The sequence below is a fragment of the Durio zibethinus genome, chromosome 12 (genome assembly GCF_047325235.1).
Source record: "Durio zibethinus cultivar Kanyao isolate XHJ-2024 chromosome 12, ASM4732523v1, whole genome shotgun sequence".
Lineage (NCBI taxonomy): Eukaryota > Viridiplantae > Streptophyta > Magnoliopsida > Malvales > Malvaceae > Durio > Durio zibethinus.
The window spans coordinates 24,210,705-24,230,193 of record NC_143173.1 but is presented as its reverse complement, the minus strand read 5'-3'; the positions used below and the strand labels follow the sequence as shown (position 1 = coordinate 24,230,193).

Sequence of the window (19,489 nt, the reverse complement as noted above, 5' to 3'; positions counted from 1 at the left end):
CCATACACAATGCTATCTGGTCCTATGTTTTTTGTGCCATATCTCGAGCACGCAGTAGTTGACATATTATACAGAGAAGAAATCAAGAGATTATTCCATGGGAATAGATTCAACACATGAAAATTTTATCAACTTTCACAGAACAAAAAAACAAAAAAAGAGCACTTGTAACATTTTATTTACCATTACGTGCTGCATCTAGTACCAAGTAGCAACCGAACTTAAGTCTTCAACCAACATAAGTAATTTTGCTGGTCTGTGATAATAAATAGGTATACTAATACACTGGACAGCTATCAGGGCCTCAGAACATGGAGCTCTAAAGTCAGTGTCTTCCCACAACACCCTGTAATCGTGGGAAAAGAAAAAATTGAAACATACAAGAAAACTATCAACCAAGTCTAGAGCTGATGAAAGATGTGTTTGTTTGGAAGCAAGTTTCTTGAAATACAGAATTGTTGCTACCTTGCAAAATCTTCATCAAGGCAAATGGTGGCCATGAGAGGACTAACATTCGAGTGAGCTAGGGAGATCACTAGCTTGCCAATTAGGAAGAAGCAGTAATAATATCATAATCCAAAGGTACCCACCAAATCCACAATGTAAAAAGATCTCCACCAATTTGTCATTAGGTTTATTAAACTGAGTAAATATAATATCCACAAATCATAAAGGAAGAACCTAGAGTAAAAGGAAAAGAAAAAGAAAGGAGGGTCAGATTGTGTGCGGGATAGTTCCCTTTGCTGTGTTGCAAAGATGTACATCAACAAATGTTTACAGTTTATGATGTGTGAAGTTGAAATTTGCAGTAACCTAACACCATGCTGTAACTTATTAGCTGGTACCACTTCACAGATTAAAGTGGAAGAAGTCGGGAAGGTGCAAGTGTAGGCTGTTTAGCATTATTCTGTAGGCGAACCTATTCCTTGTTTCCTTAGCATCCTAAAAACAGATGTATACCAATTTTCTGCAAGAAGTATACTGTCCTGTCCTTCAGGCTGATGCTTAACAAATAAATGCTGTTAGACAATCATATGCAGAGAAAAAGCATGGATTCCCAAAGACCACAGTGAAGCATAACATCATATGGTACCCCATTTCCTGCTCTCTGAAAGGGATTTGTTGTCAAATTTCCCAACAACCCTTGCATTATTGTACACTGAGGAAGATCCAATTCCATCTAAGTGCCTTTGCTAGGTGGCTAGCTTCAGCCCAATCACAGAATAGAAGATTGCTTTGATCAACTGATTACACTTAGTGGCCAAGAGGATTTGGCAATTCATCACATAGTATCCCGTTTTGTGCTCTCTGAAGTGGATTTATTGTCAAATTCCCCCATGCAGTACTCTAAACTGAGGAAGATGAAACTCCATCAATATGCATTTGCTAGGTCATCTTCAGGCTAATTACAGAGCAGAAGATTGCCTCGATCAACTAAGTTCACATATCAACCAAAAAGAACTTCACAGTGCATCTCTTTCCACTTCGACCATCACATTTGTTCTTCCTTTAACTATTGTGCCTGTCATGCTAGTTGTCACAACTAAGTAATGCATTCTCTCCCTTCTTGAAATCAACTGATAACATGGGCAGGGAATTGATCAAATGTCATAAAACTTCTCAAAGAAAACAACTTTCCTCACTGTTGATATCAACAATCACAACTCCCGCTCACCTATGTACAACACCAACTTTCTTCAATGCCAAGCTTCTAGGATTGGAGAGCCCATCCATCAACCTATTATACGTAGCAATGTCAGGTATAAATCCTTTATCCAACATCTCATCCACCAAAATTTCTCCTTCCTTCCTTCTGCCCTCTCTTGTATATCCATATACCAAAATGCTATAAGTCACCTCATCTGGTTCTAAACCCTTCGTTGAAGCCAATAATCTAAATTTATTTGCATCCATTGTTCTTCCCAAATCACAAAGATCTTGTGTGAGACAATTAAAAGTCACACTATCCGGAACAATACCATCTTTAAGCATCTTTTCCATCAACCCAAATGCATCTTCTCTTCTCCCAGATCTCCTCAGACCTTCAATCAAAGTGGTACAAGAAATCAAACTCGGAACATTTCCCTTTATCGATAACTCATTAACCACCTCAAATGCTCTACCTGCATTTCCTTCAGCGCAGAGCTCCTCCACCAAACCACAATAATCAAACTCCTTTGGCAACAGTCCCCTCCTTGAAAAATCAATGACCAAGTCACATGCCATCGAAACCTGCACCTCCTTACACAAACCATTGACCAAAATCTCACAAGTCACAGTTGAAAATTCACACCCAAACTGAATCATCTCATATGCCATCTTAACTGCTTCCTCAGCCTTCTTTTCCCGAAAAAGCCCTTGAATCAAAGTATTAAAACTTACCACGTTAGGAGTACAACCTTTCTCCTTCATCTCCCTAAACAACTCCAATCCTGACTCAAATTTTCCATTCCTACAATAACCACTAATCAAAGTATTAAATGTATACACATCTGGCTTCACTCTATCGCTTTCCATCCTCTTATAAAACCCCAAAGCCTTCCCAAAATCCCCACTTTTCAAATACCCATTAATCAAAACATTATAAATAACAACACTAGGCTTTCCATCAATCAATTTCTTCATGGTTTCAAAAGCAAAAATAGCATCATTCAGCTTCCTAGCTCTACAAAGTGCATCGATAACGAATCGAAAAAGGGGTTCCATTTGAGGGCAAGAGAAGATACCTGGAGAACAAGGGCAAGGATTGGCAGCTATAAAACTAAGGAGAGAATGAAGCTGAGAGAAACGGTGAGAGGAGCCTAAGGAGTGAGCCATCCATAGGAAAGTTGAGTGGTCATGGCGGAAAAAGTCAAAGGTGGAAGCCCAAGAGAAAACTTGGAAGTCATAGTGGGTGAAAATGGGATGATGATGGAGCTTCGTTTTGAGAAAGTGAAGGAGGGTTTGTGGGGTTAAGGGTTGGTGGGTCAGGTGAGTTTTGAGGAAGGAAAAGAGTTGGCTCTGGTGACGGGGTTCGGGAATTGTGGGGAAGAGAGAAAGGGAAGGTGTTGGTGTTTGGGGTGAGTCCAACAGTGGAGAAAGTGGTGGCAATCGTTCTGGGCATTTTGGTTGAGGGTTCTGGAGAGGTTTAAGAAGGTTCTTCTTCATAGGTATTCTTTGTTATTGTAAAAATAAAAAGCGTGTCGTTATGCCAGTCAAAAAATAACGAGTTGGAGAAAGGCTACAGAGAACGGCAAGAAATTGCCATTGCCTCGTTGTTGTTTTGATTCCAGGTCAAGTTTTGAAAACCATCCACGACTTTTTTCGGCCTATGCTTTACTCTCAACCTTGTTTTGGTTCAAAATAATGTAATAAATAAACATTGAAGAAGAGTTGAAGGGATAGGAGCTTAAGAGCTTGATTGCAGATTTGGGAAATTGGCGATACATCACGGCATGGTGTTTTAGTTTGTCACAGATGAGGTAACGTTACATGCCCTAGAGCCATAGATCTCGGTTTTAATGAGATAGCATCTCATCGGGCCATAAACAGGATTGATTCTATACTTGAGAAGCCAACCCGGCCCAACTGGAGAGGACAGAGAGCCTGCTATATGACATGCAATACTGCCATTAAAAAAAAAAAAACAACCCTTTCTCCTTCCTCATCCCAGTCCGTGGTGTTTTCACCCAAAGATGAGAACTTTCAGCCTCCACGGGACTTCAATCTTTGAGCTCAGTACCAATTCCCACGACAGGAATTTCAAGTCTTCCTTCTATGGTTCTAACAAGCACCCATTTGCCAGAGCCAGCTCTTCATTAATTTTCAGTATTTGTCAACTTCTATTATTTTCACCTTTGTTTTTTCGTTATTGAGTTTCATAAATCTCACTTTTTTCCTCTAAAAATGTTTTTTTTTGCAGAATCTTGTCATTTCTCTGTTCGATGTGCTGTTAGTTTTCGACCTTGCATTGATATTCACAAGGTAATTGAATACAAAGGAATGATTTATTTGCTGGGTTTATTTTGGTTTCAGAAAGCTCACAAATTTCTTTTTCATGACTTTTTTATCATGCAATTTCTATAGATTTATAGTGTCCATTTCAATTCTCTTTGTGGAACTTAAGTTGGTTAATTAAATGCTGAGACAGTTTCATTCTTTGTCTTTTTAGCATTGTTAAAGGCACCTAATGATGCTTATTCTTTCAGAATAGATTGTTCTTTCTTGTTTTTATTATTCCTTTGTTCTCATTCCTTGCATTATGGGAGGAGAAAAAGTCTCCCCTTTATGTATAGGTGCTTGTCTGAGATGGGCTTTGACTGACATTTTTGCTTTAGTTCCTGACACTTAAATTATGGTTTAATATCAGGGGAAAGTGAAACAAATTGTTGGGTCAACTCTTAGAGACTCAAAGGAGGATGGATCAACCCTTGTAACCAATTTTGAATCAGATAAGTCGGCAGCTGAGTTTGCGAAGTTGTACAAAAAAGATGGGCTAAAGGGTGGTCATGTAATCATGCTTGGAGCTGATCCTCTAAGCCAAGAAGCAGCCATTGAAGCATTGCATGCCTATCCTGGTAAAAGCTGCTATTTTAGTTTCATATTTCATGATTTGTTTATTCCAATTCTTCAGCTTTATTTTTTGTCATGGTATTTTTTGTGACAGCCGCCCAAATTTTTGTCCTTAAGATGAGTTAATTCTCTGATTTCTTGCAATTGAGACGTGTCCTAATATCATTAATATATGATATTCTTGTAAAACAGAGTCAAATTATTGATTTAAAGATAGATACTCCAATAGATGCAACAGTAGTAGTTGGAATTAATTGTCAATTGTAAGATGTTGGAACTTTGTTCTCAATTGTAAATGTCAGGCCTTATTCTTAGGTAAATTGGGACTTTTAAATGTTGAGTTCAGGTCATTTTGGTAGTAATTCTGGTATTTTTAGATTATCACTGCAAACTAGTTTGGTGCTGGTGCTATATATTTATGTTGAATAGGGAACTTTTCACTATCTGTTAAAATTTATCTCTGGTTCCATTGTTGTTATACCTTTGTGCTGCTTTCATTTTCTTTCTAATCTTGCAGAAAAAGTACTTGATATCATTATGAAAGCTGTGAAGGAAAGATATGAATTCTGGTTTAATATGTACACACACAATTCATGATGCAAGCATCTACCGTTTGTACTGAAATTTCAAATGAATTTTCTTGAGAGTGGCTGTGTCATCCTTGTTCATCTTTGATAATATGTTTAATACTTACAGACCTTTCCTCTGCTGAACTTATTGTGAGGACTGGAAAAATCTAGGTGGTCTGCAAGTTGGAGGTGGGATCAATTTAGACAATTGTTTGAGTTACATCGAGGAAGGAGCCAGCCATATCATTGTTACTTCAGTATGTTAATCAATTTTGACATTCTGTAACACATTTAGTTGCAAGGCATGAATTCAGGACATGTACAGGGTTCATTCTAAGATAACATGTTCTCTGAATCTCATGTATCTTTTCTTTTTGGATTTGTTACAGTATGTATTTAACAACGGGCAAATGGACCTTCAAAGGCTCAAAGGACTTGTCCATGTTGTTGGGAAACAGAGACTTGTTTTGGACCTTAGCTGCAGAAAGAAGGTAGGAAATATTTCTGTCTTCTGCACCCTGAATGCTAGGAAATCTCATTTGAGTATGGGTATTGCCTGGCACATTCTACTTCCTTCTCCTCCCTTTCTCCTGACTCCTGAGTCCCCAATTTTACTCCCTCGCTCTGAATATTATCTACTGAGTTGATGGACTGCTTGATTTTTATGGTTATTTCAATTATAACATGCTGTTTTTTATTGCAGGAAGACAAATATGCCATTGTCACTGACAGATGGCAAAAGTTCAGTGATGTCTATCTTGATGTGGAAGTATTGCATTTTCTTGCTAATTATGCAGATGAATTTTTGGTTCATGGTGTGGATGTTGAAGGGAAAAAGTAAGTCCTAACTGTATCTATTACACCATGGAAACTTCATTTATTGCTAGTTCTAATACCCTTATAGTTTTTATCTGGTTGGTTTTTGAAATCATGATGGTCAATTAAGATTCTGACTTGTCAATTATTTGATCTGAATTTAAATTTTTGCTGTCAGCCGTCAGTTTGCTTATCTGAACTATGTGATTGTGTTGTTTCATCAGTTATCTCCTGTTCTTGCTGCTTTTAATCTCTTGACTATCTTAATAATTTTCAGTATAAATGTCGTCATAACCCGTGGACTTGATTCTTGCTGCCAGCCTTGCTTTTGTCTAGCTCCATCCTTCTAAAAGCTTCTATTAATTGCTACTTATTACTGCATTGACAAGTTCCCCATGTATTATAACTTGCAATGGTTTATTTGTTACAGGCTGGGAATAGACAAAGATCTTGTGGCATTACTGGGCAAGCACTCTCCGGTTGGTAGCACATACTTTTCCTTGACGGTGTTTTAGTCCCTCATTTGGTCCCTCAGTGCATTTTGCTTTTCCTTATTTCTATCTTGTGATTGTAAAATGCCCAGGGGCTCTGGTAGATTTCTGGCAAATTTTGCTGACATAGTATGGTCTTTGTTTTGCAGATTCCTGTCACTTATGCTGGTGGTGTCACATTAATGGATGATTTAGAGACGATCAAAGAAGCGGGGAAGGGGCGTGTGGATGTTACTGTAGGAAGTGCCTTGGATATTTTCGGGGGCAACTTAGCATATGGTGATGTTGTTGCTTGGCATGACAATAACAGGAGGGGGCATAAACGAGATTTGTAGCGCCAAGCCCCAGCCCTTCTTCACGAGTTAGCAGGTGCTCCCTTAAGGTGGGTTAAGACATGGCCTAAACTCTGCCTCTCCAGAGCAAATCAAGTCAAACCCTTGATTTGTCCCACTTTGAAGATCGCTACCCCTAGAACTTCACTTTCCTGGCTTGCAGGATCATCTGCCATTCTGCCTCGTTGTATTACAGAAGTTGACTATGGAAGCCAAGGAATATTTCCCGCGATTTTCAGATGAGGCTTGATTTGTTTTAATGAAATGCACTTCACAAACATTAAGCCTTTGTTATTTCACAGATTCAATTTCATGTTCTGATTTTGTGTTTCTATGTTATATGAAGGAAATTTCATCCCATTAAGTTGAAGAGAATTTATTGGAAATTTGGACAAGCTGTAAGTGAAAGAGAAAGAACTCTTCAAATATGGGTCTCAAGTTCTAATAAAATAAAACAAAAAATTTTTGTTATTTTTCAGCTTGGACATAGACGTATGACTTGAAAAAGAACAAGCAGATCAAATATTTTTTGTTCCTTCATAATGGGGGAGAATACTCCTCTTTTTCTCACCAAAAGCCGTGTCTTGCATATGAAATCCGATTTGCTTTTTACAGAAAGTACGATTTCGATTAGCAGATGTGGACGATGGTGAACGGTGAGTGGCACGAAGACCAGACGTCGAGATTTGGGTTCTGGGGTGGCTTACGCTTAAGTTTTAACTACCTGTCGGCTGTCACAGCCTTATCTGTACCAACATGAACAAGACAACCAAGGAATTCCACTTTTCTACGTAAAACAGAAAATCAAAGACAGGAACTATTCTTTCACACAAATCTCTCATAACAAAAACCTTAATCAACCCAAGGCCACGGTGGGAATCCTTAACATCCCCAAACTCCCACTTATCTCGCCATTTGCCCTGCGTATACAATCAAGTCCACCCTTCATTTCCATTAAAGCCTCATCAGAATCCTCAAACTACCAAGCCACTCCTGCTACTACCGGTACCAAGGAAGAGCAAAAACCAAGCTTTGCTTCTTCTTCAACCACAGCATTTGCTCCTCCTCCAAACTTCAAGCCACCAGAGCCAAAGAGGTTTGCAGTTAGACCAGATAAGACTTGGGATATCTATGGGGCAACTCTTGCCTTGTTCTTCCGGTGGGGAACTGGTGTTTTTTGTTTCTGGGTATGGAGATTTCTTTTCTTTTCTTCTTTTGTTTGTTTATTTAATTTGGTGGGATTCTTTTGACTTACTTGTTTGTCATGAGAAAATTGAAGGGTTGGTAATAAACGGAATGAAGTTTTAGTTATGAGGAAACTGGGATGAATTTGAATTATTTCTTAATTATTGGTATTGTTAGCTCTGATGGCATTGTTGTAAATGAATTTGAGTATGCTATGAAGAATTAAAGCATGAACACAATAAATTGAGGTTTATAACAATCCATTTGGACTGTTTAACTGGATATTTGGTTATATACACCTTGGAAATTTTGTTAATGATAATTAATGTCCAGTAGCAAATGTACTCAATGCTACTTTACAGGCACCTGGTTGATTAAAGAAAAGAAGCCCTCTACTACATTCCTAATAATTAGTGGAATAGGCTGTATTTGTGTCATTTCACTTGATGATTTACGTTTAAGGCATTGGATTTTGTAGGTTTCTTCTAATAATCTTGTATCTTCTTGTAATGTAGCAGCTATTCCGCATCTCTTGTTTCTGAGAATGAGATTCCACCTGGCCGATATTGTTTAGAACTAGGAGGTATGGGATCAATTGTTGTTTCATTCCTTATTTCTCTGCATCATTTTGTCAAAGTCTGGTGCATGTCTAGATTCAAGGAAAAAAGTGGAAGAAAAGCATTTATTTCATAGTTGAGCCTTTATTTTGTCTAAATAGTATTCAAATTTCATTGTTAAATGTTGATCGGTTGGCTATATTTAACAGGCTATAAGTTGAAAGAGGCATCAAAGATAGGCCCTCGTCCAGAGAAGCCTATTGAGATATATGATTTGAAGGGTACTCAAATTTCCTTTTCTTTATCTCTTTCCCTTGTTTGTTGCTTGTGCTAATTGCCGGCTTTCATTATTCCTCAGTATGTATAGCCTTTTTACCCTTATTTTTCCCTTTACTTTTTCATGTTTCATTTCTGATGAAGAAAAGTTTGACCCTGTGTGTTTCCTTTTTCTTTTTTTTTCTCTTTTAAATTATGGATAATGGTGGACTGAATGCAACTCCAGTTGTCCATTTTGTCGAAAGGTAGTAAATAATTGCTTCCATTCACACTTTTTTTACTTCTCTTGCATTCTATAATTGAGTTTTCTTGCTACCTTTACGAAGATAAATTAACGAGCAAATGTCCCATTGGACACTATCTTACACTACCTAGACATGACCATGCTGCCGTTTTTGTGGAAATACCAACTTCAATGTATTTCTGTATAGAGTGGTCCCATTTAACATGACAGGAAGATCACAGGCATCAACATTTAGTTTTTGAGACATAACATTTGTGGTTCTAATTGGTGATAGCCATACTTCCCCCAAGAGGACCTCTATTGAGTTATTCTTCTAATATTTTCCTTATAAATCTTTAGATGGAACTAGAGCCACTAAGCATGATATATAAGGTCCACAAGAAACTTCACTGTTTTCCTCTGACATATGACTAAAATCATATTTCATGAACTTCTTCATGTTTTAGACTGACATTGTGATCATACACAGGTTAGGGAAATTGTTTCAGTTTTGGATCTTGATGTTTTGTTTTACCCTTGCCCCAAAAATGGTCCAAATTTTTTACCCAAGGTTGCTCAGATGGGTGGAAAGCAGCAGTTTCCATACATGGTTAGATATCATTTCTTTCCTTTGGTCCACACTCCACAGCTTCTTGCTTAGTTAATCCTTATCCTTCACTTTTCCCCCTCGTTTGGTTCTTGAGATTTATACTTTCTTTATTTAAGCATTTGAATTGACATTAAAAAAGAGTGATGTTGGGAGTTTGACTTAATGCTTTGTTTCTGGTTTCAGGTGGATCCAAATACAGGAGTTGCTATGTATGAATCAGATGAAATAATAAAGTATCTGGTTGGAAAATATGATACATGTTGTTACATCAACATACTATTGCTATCTTTCTTTGTTTTGTCCCTTTTTTTCTACATATCATATTTGTGGATATATCAATACTAGATACATACATTTAGTCTTCCATATAGTGATATAGTTGCTTTCTATTTTTAAAATTGGCCTCTTAGAAAATATCATGTGTTTCCTTACTTTTTCTAGGTTAAGAGCTACTTGTATAACATTTTTTGATTACTACCCCCCTTGGTTGACGCGTATCTAAGATAACTCAAAGTTTTCAACTATCATTGTAGTTTTTTGCCAGTAACTTATTTTGCTACGATCACCTACTCATCTACCCTGCTCTATCTTGTTTTAGGTGATGGAAGTGTTCCTCGCATGCTATCAATTGGTCCACTGACGGTTGGCATTTTTTATAATAATTGTTCTTTTTTCTGTGAGATAATTATTTTTTGTTGCTCTATGAAACATTCCTAAAATTTTCTTGTATTGCAGACGTTGACCGAAGGCCTTGCCATGATTGGTTGCATGGGAAAGGTAAAACAGATATGAAATTCTTTGTGAAGAAGCTCTTTCTCTTTCTTATTTTTCCTCTTTTTTTGCATTATTGACATGTTTATACCCTAAAGGAATTTTGCTAAATTTTACTGCATACATTTGCTGCTTTCTGGAAAATGCTACAAGGACACCCTAAACCCTATCGTATTTTATGCAGGGAACTTCCTACACTCCATCGAACTTGCCTCCCAAACCGCTTGAGATATGGTCATTTGAGGTAATACAATATTAAAAATCTTGATTTTTGAAGATATTTATGTTCAGCAGTTTAGGTTCCTTCTCCAAAATGTGAGGCAACTTTGATCTCCCAACAATATATGTGTAAAAAGTTGTTATAGTTTAAATGTGTATACAAGTTTTGACCTTAAAATGTTTTTATTTTCCTTTTAGGGCTCCCCATTATGTAAGATTGAGTGAGAAGTGCTGGTGGAATTAGAGTTACCACACATTCAACGCAGGTAAAGTCTAAATAATCACTCTGGCTTAATTAGGTCAATTTCATTAAAGCATCCTCTTTGCTTGTATGTTAATGGTCCATGAACATTCAACTATATTTGGTTACATGCACTCTCTAATTTTAATAACGTCAGGATTTTAGGTGTTTGAGTCATTTGTTCAACATGCAATTGCCAAATATTCAGCTTCATATTCATGGTTACGATTTCATACAAGTCTTGTAAAGAATTGAGAAACCTATCTATACTTGCACTTGCATATGCACCAAAAATTTGTGAATGAGCTAAGATATATCGAGCATGTGTTGTCTACTAAGTTTCCGTGAGTCAACTCTTTGCAGTATGAATGGTTATCATAGTCATCCTTATCTCCTTATCATTTTCAATGGTTGAAAAGATTTCCATCGTTTTTGTAAGGATTTGATTGATCGTCTTCTTTTATGCATTCAAGGGGTTCAACGAGACATGCGACTGAGACAATTTTTACTAGTTCTTATTTTCTCTTCTATCAGTTGTCCTCAAGGCAGCCCAAAACGGCAGATCCTCTATGAGAAAGCTGGACATTTTCAGGTATATTAGTACTTTTCCGAACAAGTTTTCCACATCTATAAAATTCATTCTTACTTGCTGCATAATTGGGCCACAAATGGTAAAGAGAATGGTATTTTCTACAAAAATGGCTGACAGGTACCTTATTTGGAAGATCCAAACACTGGAGTGCAAATGTTTGAAAGTGCAGAAATAGCAGAATACTTAAGGGCTACCTATGCTCAGTAATAATCAAAACCTTCCCAGGTAGGTTTTCCTTCTGATCTTATGTTATACATATTCCTACCTATTTTTTAATTATTTTTTCTTTCAAATGAAAAGGTGCTTTAATGTGGCACTGTATAGGTCTTTGTGTATTAATATTTATAATAAATATTGTTATTTAAAGGTTTTAATTACAATTACATAGTAAAATATTAATTTAAAAGAATGTAATTTTTAAATTACAGAAAAATTAGGTGCTTGAGATTTATAGATGGAAGGCTACTTTTTTCTTCCAAATTAGTAATTACAGCTATCAAATCCAATAGAATTAACAGTGCCATCCATTGATATTCCTTGAGCTTTTAATAGTAAAAATATGTATAAAGGACACCAAAATTTGTACTCTAGTGTGCACTCCGACGAATAAGTCAGTCGCATAACAATTCTCGAGACTGATATTCCTAAATATCAATATAAGATATGTTGGAACAGTTATTCCATCTATATTATAATTCGTATCAAAATGTATCAGTTTGTTCTACATATGGTCCTCACATTGTGGAGGTGAAAGTATATGCGTATGTTAACCTTGTAACCTTTAATAAAGAATCCTTATTATCTGCTTTGAAGTTCTGGTGAAAAGAGCTGTCAACAAATAATGTAACTTAGCTTCTACTCTTATCACCATTCTCTGTGGCATTCCGAGAGTCAATTTGTCCATTGATGAGCATACCATTGTCTCTCACCCTTCATTGACCCGAGATAGCTTCTTATAATGCATTGTGGACCTGGAAATGGAATCTGATCCTGAGCCTTTAGGCCGACTTCTTCGAAAAGGAGACAAAACTTGGTCATGTCGCCTTCAATCTTAATCATGGTGCATGGACTCAGAAATGGTACCATAACTTTAGATTTTAGCTGTTTTGAGGTGTTCTCCTGCTCATCTATAACAATTCAATTGCACACTAAAGCCAGAGCTCCCCATTTATCTTTCTTCATAAATGGTTTAAATTATAGTTTTGCACCTTAGTAATGGTATGATGCAGGTTCTCATTTTCATTTGTTTCTCTTTGAAAGCTCTTTTTCAAATACTCAATGCCATTGTTTAATATTCTGTTTCCCTTGAATCGTGTGCCAGCCAAATTTAATGCAATCTTTGAGTTACAGATATTATATTTCCTATGTACTGTGAAGCTGGCCCGGTTACCCTTTTTAAATTCAGACCAATTTGGCAGATGTTCTTTGGCTTTTGTTCTTTGTAGCAGCTGGATGTTTGTCTTTTGTAATGCCTGTTACAAGTGAAAACTATTTCTGGCTTTTCAGTTTGGAAACAGGCATTATGTTCTTTATTTGGATGTAGCAACCCAGAGATTCCAAAAGATTTTTAATCTTGACAATCACATGCAAGTAGGTTTTGGTTTCAGCTTTGAGCATTTCTTCAGCATGAGCTTATCCCTAAACTCTCATTTAAAAGATTTTTTTAACTTGTATATTGGTAGGTTCCATGATTCCATCCACTTGGAATGAAACCATGTACATACCAGGGGGAGTTAGTATTTGGCTATCCCCAACCCACCCCGAAAAAAAAAAAAAAAAAAAACTGAGGCACAGGTTTGGGGACCGATGGAATACCTCTTTAAATTTGGCCTATAATGACAATTTCTGTCGTGTTATATTTTAGATCAAACACAATTTTAAACACAATTAGAACTATTTTTAGATAAACATGATATGAATATTTAAATGACGCGAATAATCAAAATAAAAATACGACACATTTATTATATATGTTACAACTAACACGTTTTAATCTGTTTTAGGATTGAGTAATATGAACATAATTATATATTATTAAATATAATTAATACTAAAATATTTAATAAACAATTCAAAATTAAATCAAAATAATAATATAATAAAAATATTAAAATATAATTATATGCGGATTATAAACGTGTCATTTATACATATTGATATAATAATACGATTAAAATACAATTAATTAATCATGTTACATGTAATATGTGTAAAATATGAAACGAAACACGACATGTGTAATATCGTGTTTTAAACGTATCGACATGATTAAAATATGAAATGCAATTATAAAAAACACATGATTAATTTTGTATTGTTTTTGTATTGTATCAATGTGTCTTATTAACTTTGTCACATTCTAAATATCATTTTTAATAGATATGATAATTCGTGTCATCTTATTATGTAAAATGTTTTATTCATATTGTGTTTTTAATGAAAATTACATGTTATAATTTGTTTCGACATAAAATCATAAAATATATATTTTTTATTTTATTAGATTTATTTATGATTTTTTTAAAATTTTAAGTCAATATTATTTTTATATTTTTTATTTATATTATTTTTATATCATGTTTTTATTTTTTAGTTATATCGTTTTTGTATTTTATCATTTAGTGAGTTTTTAGCGTAAGGCGGTTATTTGTTGAGTTGGGGGTGAAAGTGCTCCTTTTAACCTAGCGATACCTGCTCTCCAACTCTAGTGAAGGCCAGGCCATCTTTTATACAGATAGTGGAGGAAAAAATACTTAAAACTGTTAAGAAGCTGAAACCAAAATTGGAGTTTGATCCATTAAATAATTGTTGTTACCAATGTGTTTGCCAAACATTTTATTTCTGGTACTGGTCAGGTGGATTTTTTTTTTCTTTTGGAACTCTGCAATTGATCTATCTTTGATTGTTTTCATGAATCATACATGCTTCTTCCAAAGCCAAGGACCAACTCAGTAGTGGCAACTTTTCCTCTCAAAACAAAAATGGCGACCTAACTTTTGAGCAAGTGAAACTCTCTGGTTTATCAAAAGTGAGGCTTTCCAACAGAGAAAAGTTGCCTGCCTACACAAAATCGTAAGATTTGTGGTCAGAATGGATGTCAACCTTTCTGGTTCCTGCAACAACTCAATAGTGGCAATTTCTTTTTTTTTTTTTCCACTTTAGTCAGTGCTGTTTGTCTTCGAAAAGAAATGGTTCAGTGAAATCATCAATCAATATTCAAAGGCCTATTATTGGGTTCAATCTACTGCTGCCCAACGCCTGACCTAACAAATACTAATTCTTTATGGGACATTTTGAAAAACCAAAAAAATAACAGTCAAATTTTGTTAAAAATTTTTATACTGTATCAAAAATTTGAATTTAATTTATGTATTGTAATTTATATAAATTTTGTTTTTATATTATTTTGATTTGATAATCATTAATTTCATTAATTTTTTATTATTAAAATTGTTAATGTAATCGTTGATTTGATGACATAAATATTGATTTTATTAATGTGATATTCACTTTATTAATATGATAATTTAAATAAATAAAATTAATTATCAAATTAGATATATGATTTTTGTATTCACACAAAATTTAAACTTTAATCTCTCTAGTTAATTTCGTAATTAAGATTGTCAGCATTTTAACAATAAAAATTTGACGAAATTAGTGATTAAATTAAAATTATCAAATTAAAATAATATGAGAATTAAACTTATATAAATTACAATATAAACTATATTTATAATTTTGATAAAATACATGAACCTTCCGCATAATTTAACAAAAATAATTGCTCTGATTCTGCATCAAATGTCACATGCCCTCACTTTAACCCTGTGAAAATATTCCATGGCCGTTGGTTGTTTTGAAATCAGTGATTATTAGGATTCAATTATCTGATTACTGAAATTAACAATCAAACACTGTATCAACGGACTCCAAACAATATTTTACCTTTTTAATTGTTTATGTTTATCCCATATATTCTCTCTCCCCACTTATATAATTTAATCAAGGCCTCTTACCTCTAATCACCAAAGTTGATAACAGACAAGATTCAACCATGAATAATTTAAGGTTTGACTTCAGTTTTTTTAACAGAACATGACATTCGGATATTATCACTCACTGCAAATATAAATAGACAAAGGATGAAAATTCAAGGTGCCCCAAAACTCTCGAGAAACCTCTGCTATGTTTAGCTGATACTGTCTCAAAAATAACAGCAATATTGTGGTGGACCGCAACCGTAGCCACCACAAGTTGAGCAATAAAACATAGGGTAATATAGGTTTTCTTTCAGTTATTTTTTTCTCAAGGTGAAGAGACTGTGCAGTGTCTAGCTCGAGGTTTGCATCACATTATCAATGGCCCCTCGAATCTCCTTCTTCGTCTTCGCGCTTGCTTTGCTTCTCGGCATTGCTTCTGCAAGTGATGGTATGATCATGTTTTGCTGCTAAGTCATTTGGAAATGATCTGTGTTTTTCCCTGACTCGGTTCTTGATTTTTCATTTTTAGTGCCTGGTGCAATTAAGTTCGGTTACTCTGACAACAATGGCCCTGACAAGTGGGGAAATTTGGATCCAACATTCTCACCATGCTCATCCGGGAAAACGCAGTCTCCTATAAACATTCTGAAGAATCTGACTGTCCATAACAAACTATTGAAACCTTTAACCAGGAATTATAAACCTGCAAATGCTACCCTCGTAAACAATGGCTTCAATGTTGGGGTTGTTTGCCAAACTTCCTATTTCATTTCGCTTTGTTAGAACATTACACACAAAAGAATGAACAATTTAACATCCATTTTGGCAATTCCTATGTTTTTGTCTGATTATTTTATATCAAATATATATATCTATGATATAAAAATTATTATATTACTATTCGAGTCCCCAAACACAAATCATATTTTTTAAAATTTACAAAATTTATATTCAATTTTTATTAAAAATTTAAATTATATCATTTTTTATCATGTTTAAGTTATAAATGCTAATTAATTTGCTGGCTTCATGAATTCTGATTGCAGTTGCATTTCGAGGAATATGCCGGAGAGGTATCCATAGATGGCAAAAACTACGAACTACGGCAAATGCACTGGCATGTACCATCTGAGCACCTAATTGATGGAGAACAGTATGCACTCTCTTTCTCTGTCTGTGAATACTTATGAATTGGGGTTGCTCCAATTTTATTCTGGGCCTCAAGTTGCTGCATTATCGAGGCCAATTCACTTTCATGGACTCTTCCCCCCCCCCCACCCACCCAAAAAACAAGGGCCTAGCTCATGCAAATCAGCCCTCTCACCCACAATAAAAATGGTTCATTCATAATTTTAATCAGATTATATAGCAATATTTATATTTATTTGTTAATAAGAGATTTGAGTTTTCTTTAATCATGAAGAAGTTAGAATTTTGATTTTTACTACTTACAAAAAATTTTAAGGAGAAAAAAGAATTTTAAAACAAATTTTAATTAAACAGAACCAGTCTAACCAGCTTCAACAATTATTGGTTTGATCAGTTTGTAGTTTGTTTTAATCTTATTTTGACCACTTCTACTTTCATTAATTGTTTTGTCCTGGACAAGTGAACAGTTTCTGATCCAATCTCCCTGCTGTTCAATTCTAACAACAATTTTTTTTTTACTTAAAATTATCCGAAATTGAACTTTGATCAATTCAACATTTTACTAACAGGAATATTCGATAACATCATTGTCCTTTTTCTTTTCTTTTGGTTTAATAATAGAATTTAAGATCTTTACCCAAATTCTTAGCCTTTCCCAACATTGGAATATATTTGATATGGCGACAAGTTGAATTACATTGACACTTTCATTGATACAGATTTGCTGCTGAGCTTCATTTGGTCCACAGCGCAGCAGATCACAGCATTGCAGTTGTAGCTATACTCTACCAACAAAATGATACCGATCCATTCGTCGCCAAGGTAAAGTTCTCTTCACACCCGCCAACGCTTTACTGCTCCTTTTGAGGAGAAAATCTTACAAAAACGTCAAGGAAGCTTCAAAACTTCAAGCGAAGGAATGAAATTCATTCCTTACTTCAGGACAAGCTGCTTCTGATTTTTTCCAACTCAGAACTCAAACTAAAGAATGGGATATTAAGTCTATGTTGAAATTTATGATTTCAGATTATGAATGGTTTGAATGAATTGGCCAAGGAGAAATGCAAAGCTGATGAAATAGCTGAAATTCCCATTGGTACCTTGGATATCAAGCAATTGAAGCGAAGTAGCCGCAAGTACTACAGATATGTTGGTTCTCTTACCACTCCTCCATGCTCGGGGAATGTCACATGGAACATCCTCGGAAAGGTATGTTTTCCTGTAGAAATTATATATAGATACACTGGAAATGGCTAAGAAAAAAAATTCTGCAGGTGAGATCGATTTCGAAAGAGCAGATAGCCGCACTGGAAATTCCAGTGAACTCAGATTGCAAGAAAAATGCAAGGCCTTGTCAGCCACTGAATGGCAGAAAGATTGAGGTGTATGATGAGCTTATTGGCTAAAACTGGTATCATCATCAGTGAAATTATGTGCAAACAGGGGGGAGAGAATTTTGTTGTTGTGCTTTATTAACTTTTACCATGTACTTAGATTTTACCAGTTAAAAACATAATATGTTGTGTTTTACAAAGTGCTGAGTTCAAGCCCGCATATCAGAATTTTTTCTTTTATAGTGGATGATAGACAAAGAAAATTTGCTTTCTTTTATCCATTATTATCAAAATTTTACACTGAATGACCGTATCAGCACCTAATTGGATCTAAAACTATTTGTCCGAAATTTCAGGCTTGAAAATAGGAACCAGTCCAGATTTTGTCCTTACTTGAATATTTGTGATGTAATGGAAGACAATACAGTTCCAATCTTATTATAAAATACATGGGACAATTGATTGGGAAATTTAATTCAACTTTAAAAAAGATGACATTTAACAAATTTGTAAATCAAATATCAATATTGATAATTTTTTTAATTATCAAATTACAATTTTTTGTAAAAAAATCTATATCAACCCAAAAACAGATTTGATTTGTTTACTCAATATTGCAAAAATGAAATTCTTACAGGGTTGAAACACTTTCATGTGTTGAGGGGTTGAAGCAGTGAAAATGCACTACAATATGAAGCATATTTTGCAGAAAAAATTAGAAGAAATTTAGAGTATTTGGCTGCTATAATTTTACATGAAATGGGATGATCGGTGAGGTAGTCATTTTCAAAGTTTAAAAAATTATTTGATTTAGTAATCAAAATAATTTTAAAAAAGATATTAATTTCGAGATTCAAACTTCAACCTTCTTTCTTCTTTTTTAATGTAGAGTTCTGTTCCTTACTAACCAAAAAACAAAAAAAAACAAGTGAAAAAAAATTGAGACTATAAGACAATTAAAATAGTCAAGATTCTAAACCTAATACCATTCACATTAGCTGTCAAGTTGTCACCAATTTCCAAACAGGGACTGCTTAACTTAGACCCCGCAAACAAATCCGAATTAAAAAAAAAAAATTTGAATTTCAAGGACTTGTGATTTTGAACACTTCAAAGGAAAGGAATATTTTAACAGAAAAAGGCAGTGAAGGGAATTTTTTGACCCATCCCTCCCTCCAAACAGATTAGATGAATATGATGCGTTCTCCATTAGGCAGTTCACCCAATTTTGCGAGAGTAAAACTTATTTTATAGATGAAATTTATAAATTTTTAATATATCGATTTTAATTTTTTATTTTAATTTTTATTTATTCATTTTTAATAAAAAATTTCATAAATTTCACTTATAAAATTTCACATAAAGTTTTTTTTTTATTCCGTGAATTAATCCTTATGAACATCAACCCAAATATTTTTGTAATCTTTTTAGCTGTTACGTTAAACACTTTTGCACTTAACAAAAGTGCTTCATCACCTAAAGAAGTAAAAACGTTGAGTTCTGCACGGTGAAACAATCGACTATTTGTAATGAAACAATTTATGATTATATTCAATTTTATCATTATTATTATATTTATATTTATATATT

General features: G+C 34.6%; 3 protein-coding genes and 1 pseudogene across 4 annotated transcripts; 3 read left to right on the top strand and 1 right to left on the bottom strand.

The window, feature by feature from the left end:
• Positions 1-613: 613 nt before the first annotated feature.
• Positions 614-3,478, bottom strand: LOC111298029 (pentatricopeptide (PPR) repeat-containing protein). The gene has a single exon (XM_022892718.2). The coding sequence runs from the start codon at positions 3,145-3,147 to the stop codon at positions 1,672-1,674; it is 1,476 nt and encodes a 491-aa protein (XP_022748453.2). The 5' UTR covers positions 3,148-3,478; the 3' UTR covers positions 614-1,671.
• A 53-nt stretch (positions 3,479-3,531) lies between these two features.
• Positions 3,532-7,143, top strand: LOC111298030 (1-(5-phosphoribosyl)-5-[(5-phosphoribosylamino)methylideneamino] imidazole-4-carboxamide isomerase HISN3, chloroplastic-like). The gene is made up of 8 exons (XM_022892719.2): positions 3,532-3,807; positions 3,902-3,963; positions 4,349-4,556; positions 5,292-5,377; positions 5,510-5,611; positions 5,824-5,957; positions 6,367-6,415; positions 6,577-7,143. The coding sequence occupies exons 1-8, from the start codon at positions 3,675-3,677 to the stop codon at positions 6,760-6,762; spliced, it is 960 nt and encodes a 319-aa protein (XP_022748454.2). The 5' UTR covers positions 3,532-3,674; the 3' UTR covers positions 6,763-7,143.
• Positions 7,144-7,405: 262 nt separating this feature from the next.
• On the top strand, positions 7,406-12,647 carry LOC111298032 (uncharacterized; annotated as a pseudogene). Its single transcript, XR_016326349.1, has 13 exons — positions 7,406-7,415; positions 7,474-7,918; positions 8,463-8,527; positions 8,711-8,782; positions 9,004-9,022; positions 9,491-9,610; positions 9,794-9,819; positions 10,209-10,252; positions 10,346-10,387; positions 10,566-10,625; positions 10,799-10,866; positions 11,376-11,433; positions 11,551-12,647. The product of XR_016326349.1 is annotated as an uncharacterized LOC111298032 (transcript).
• Positions 11,548-18,200, top strand: LOC111297077 (alpha carbonic anhydrase 1, chloroplastic-like). The gene is made up of 7 exons (XM_022891672.2): positions 11,548-11,658; positions 15,764-15,864; positions 15,946-16,160; positions 16,463-16,569; positions 17,285-17,387; positions 17,592-17,774; positions 17,840-18,200. Exons 2-7 carry the CDS (start codon positions 15,795-15,797, stop codon positions 17,969-17,971), a joined length of 810 nt encoding a protein of 269 aa, XP_022747407.1. The 5' UTR covers positions 11,548-11,658; positions 15,764-15,794; the 3' UTR covers positions 17,972-18,200.
• The last annotated feature ends 1,289 nt before the right edge of the window (positions 18,201-19,489 follow it).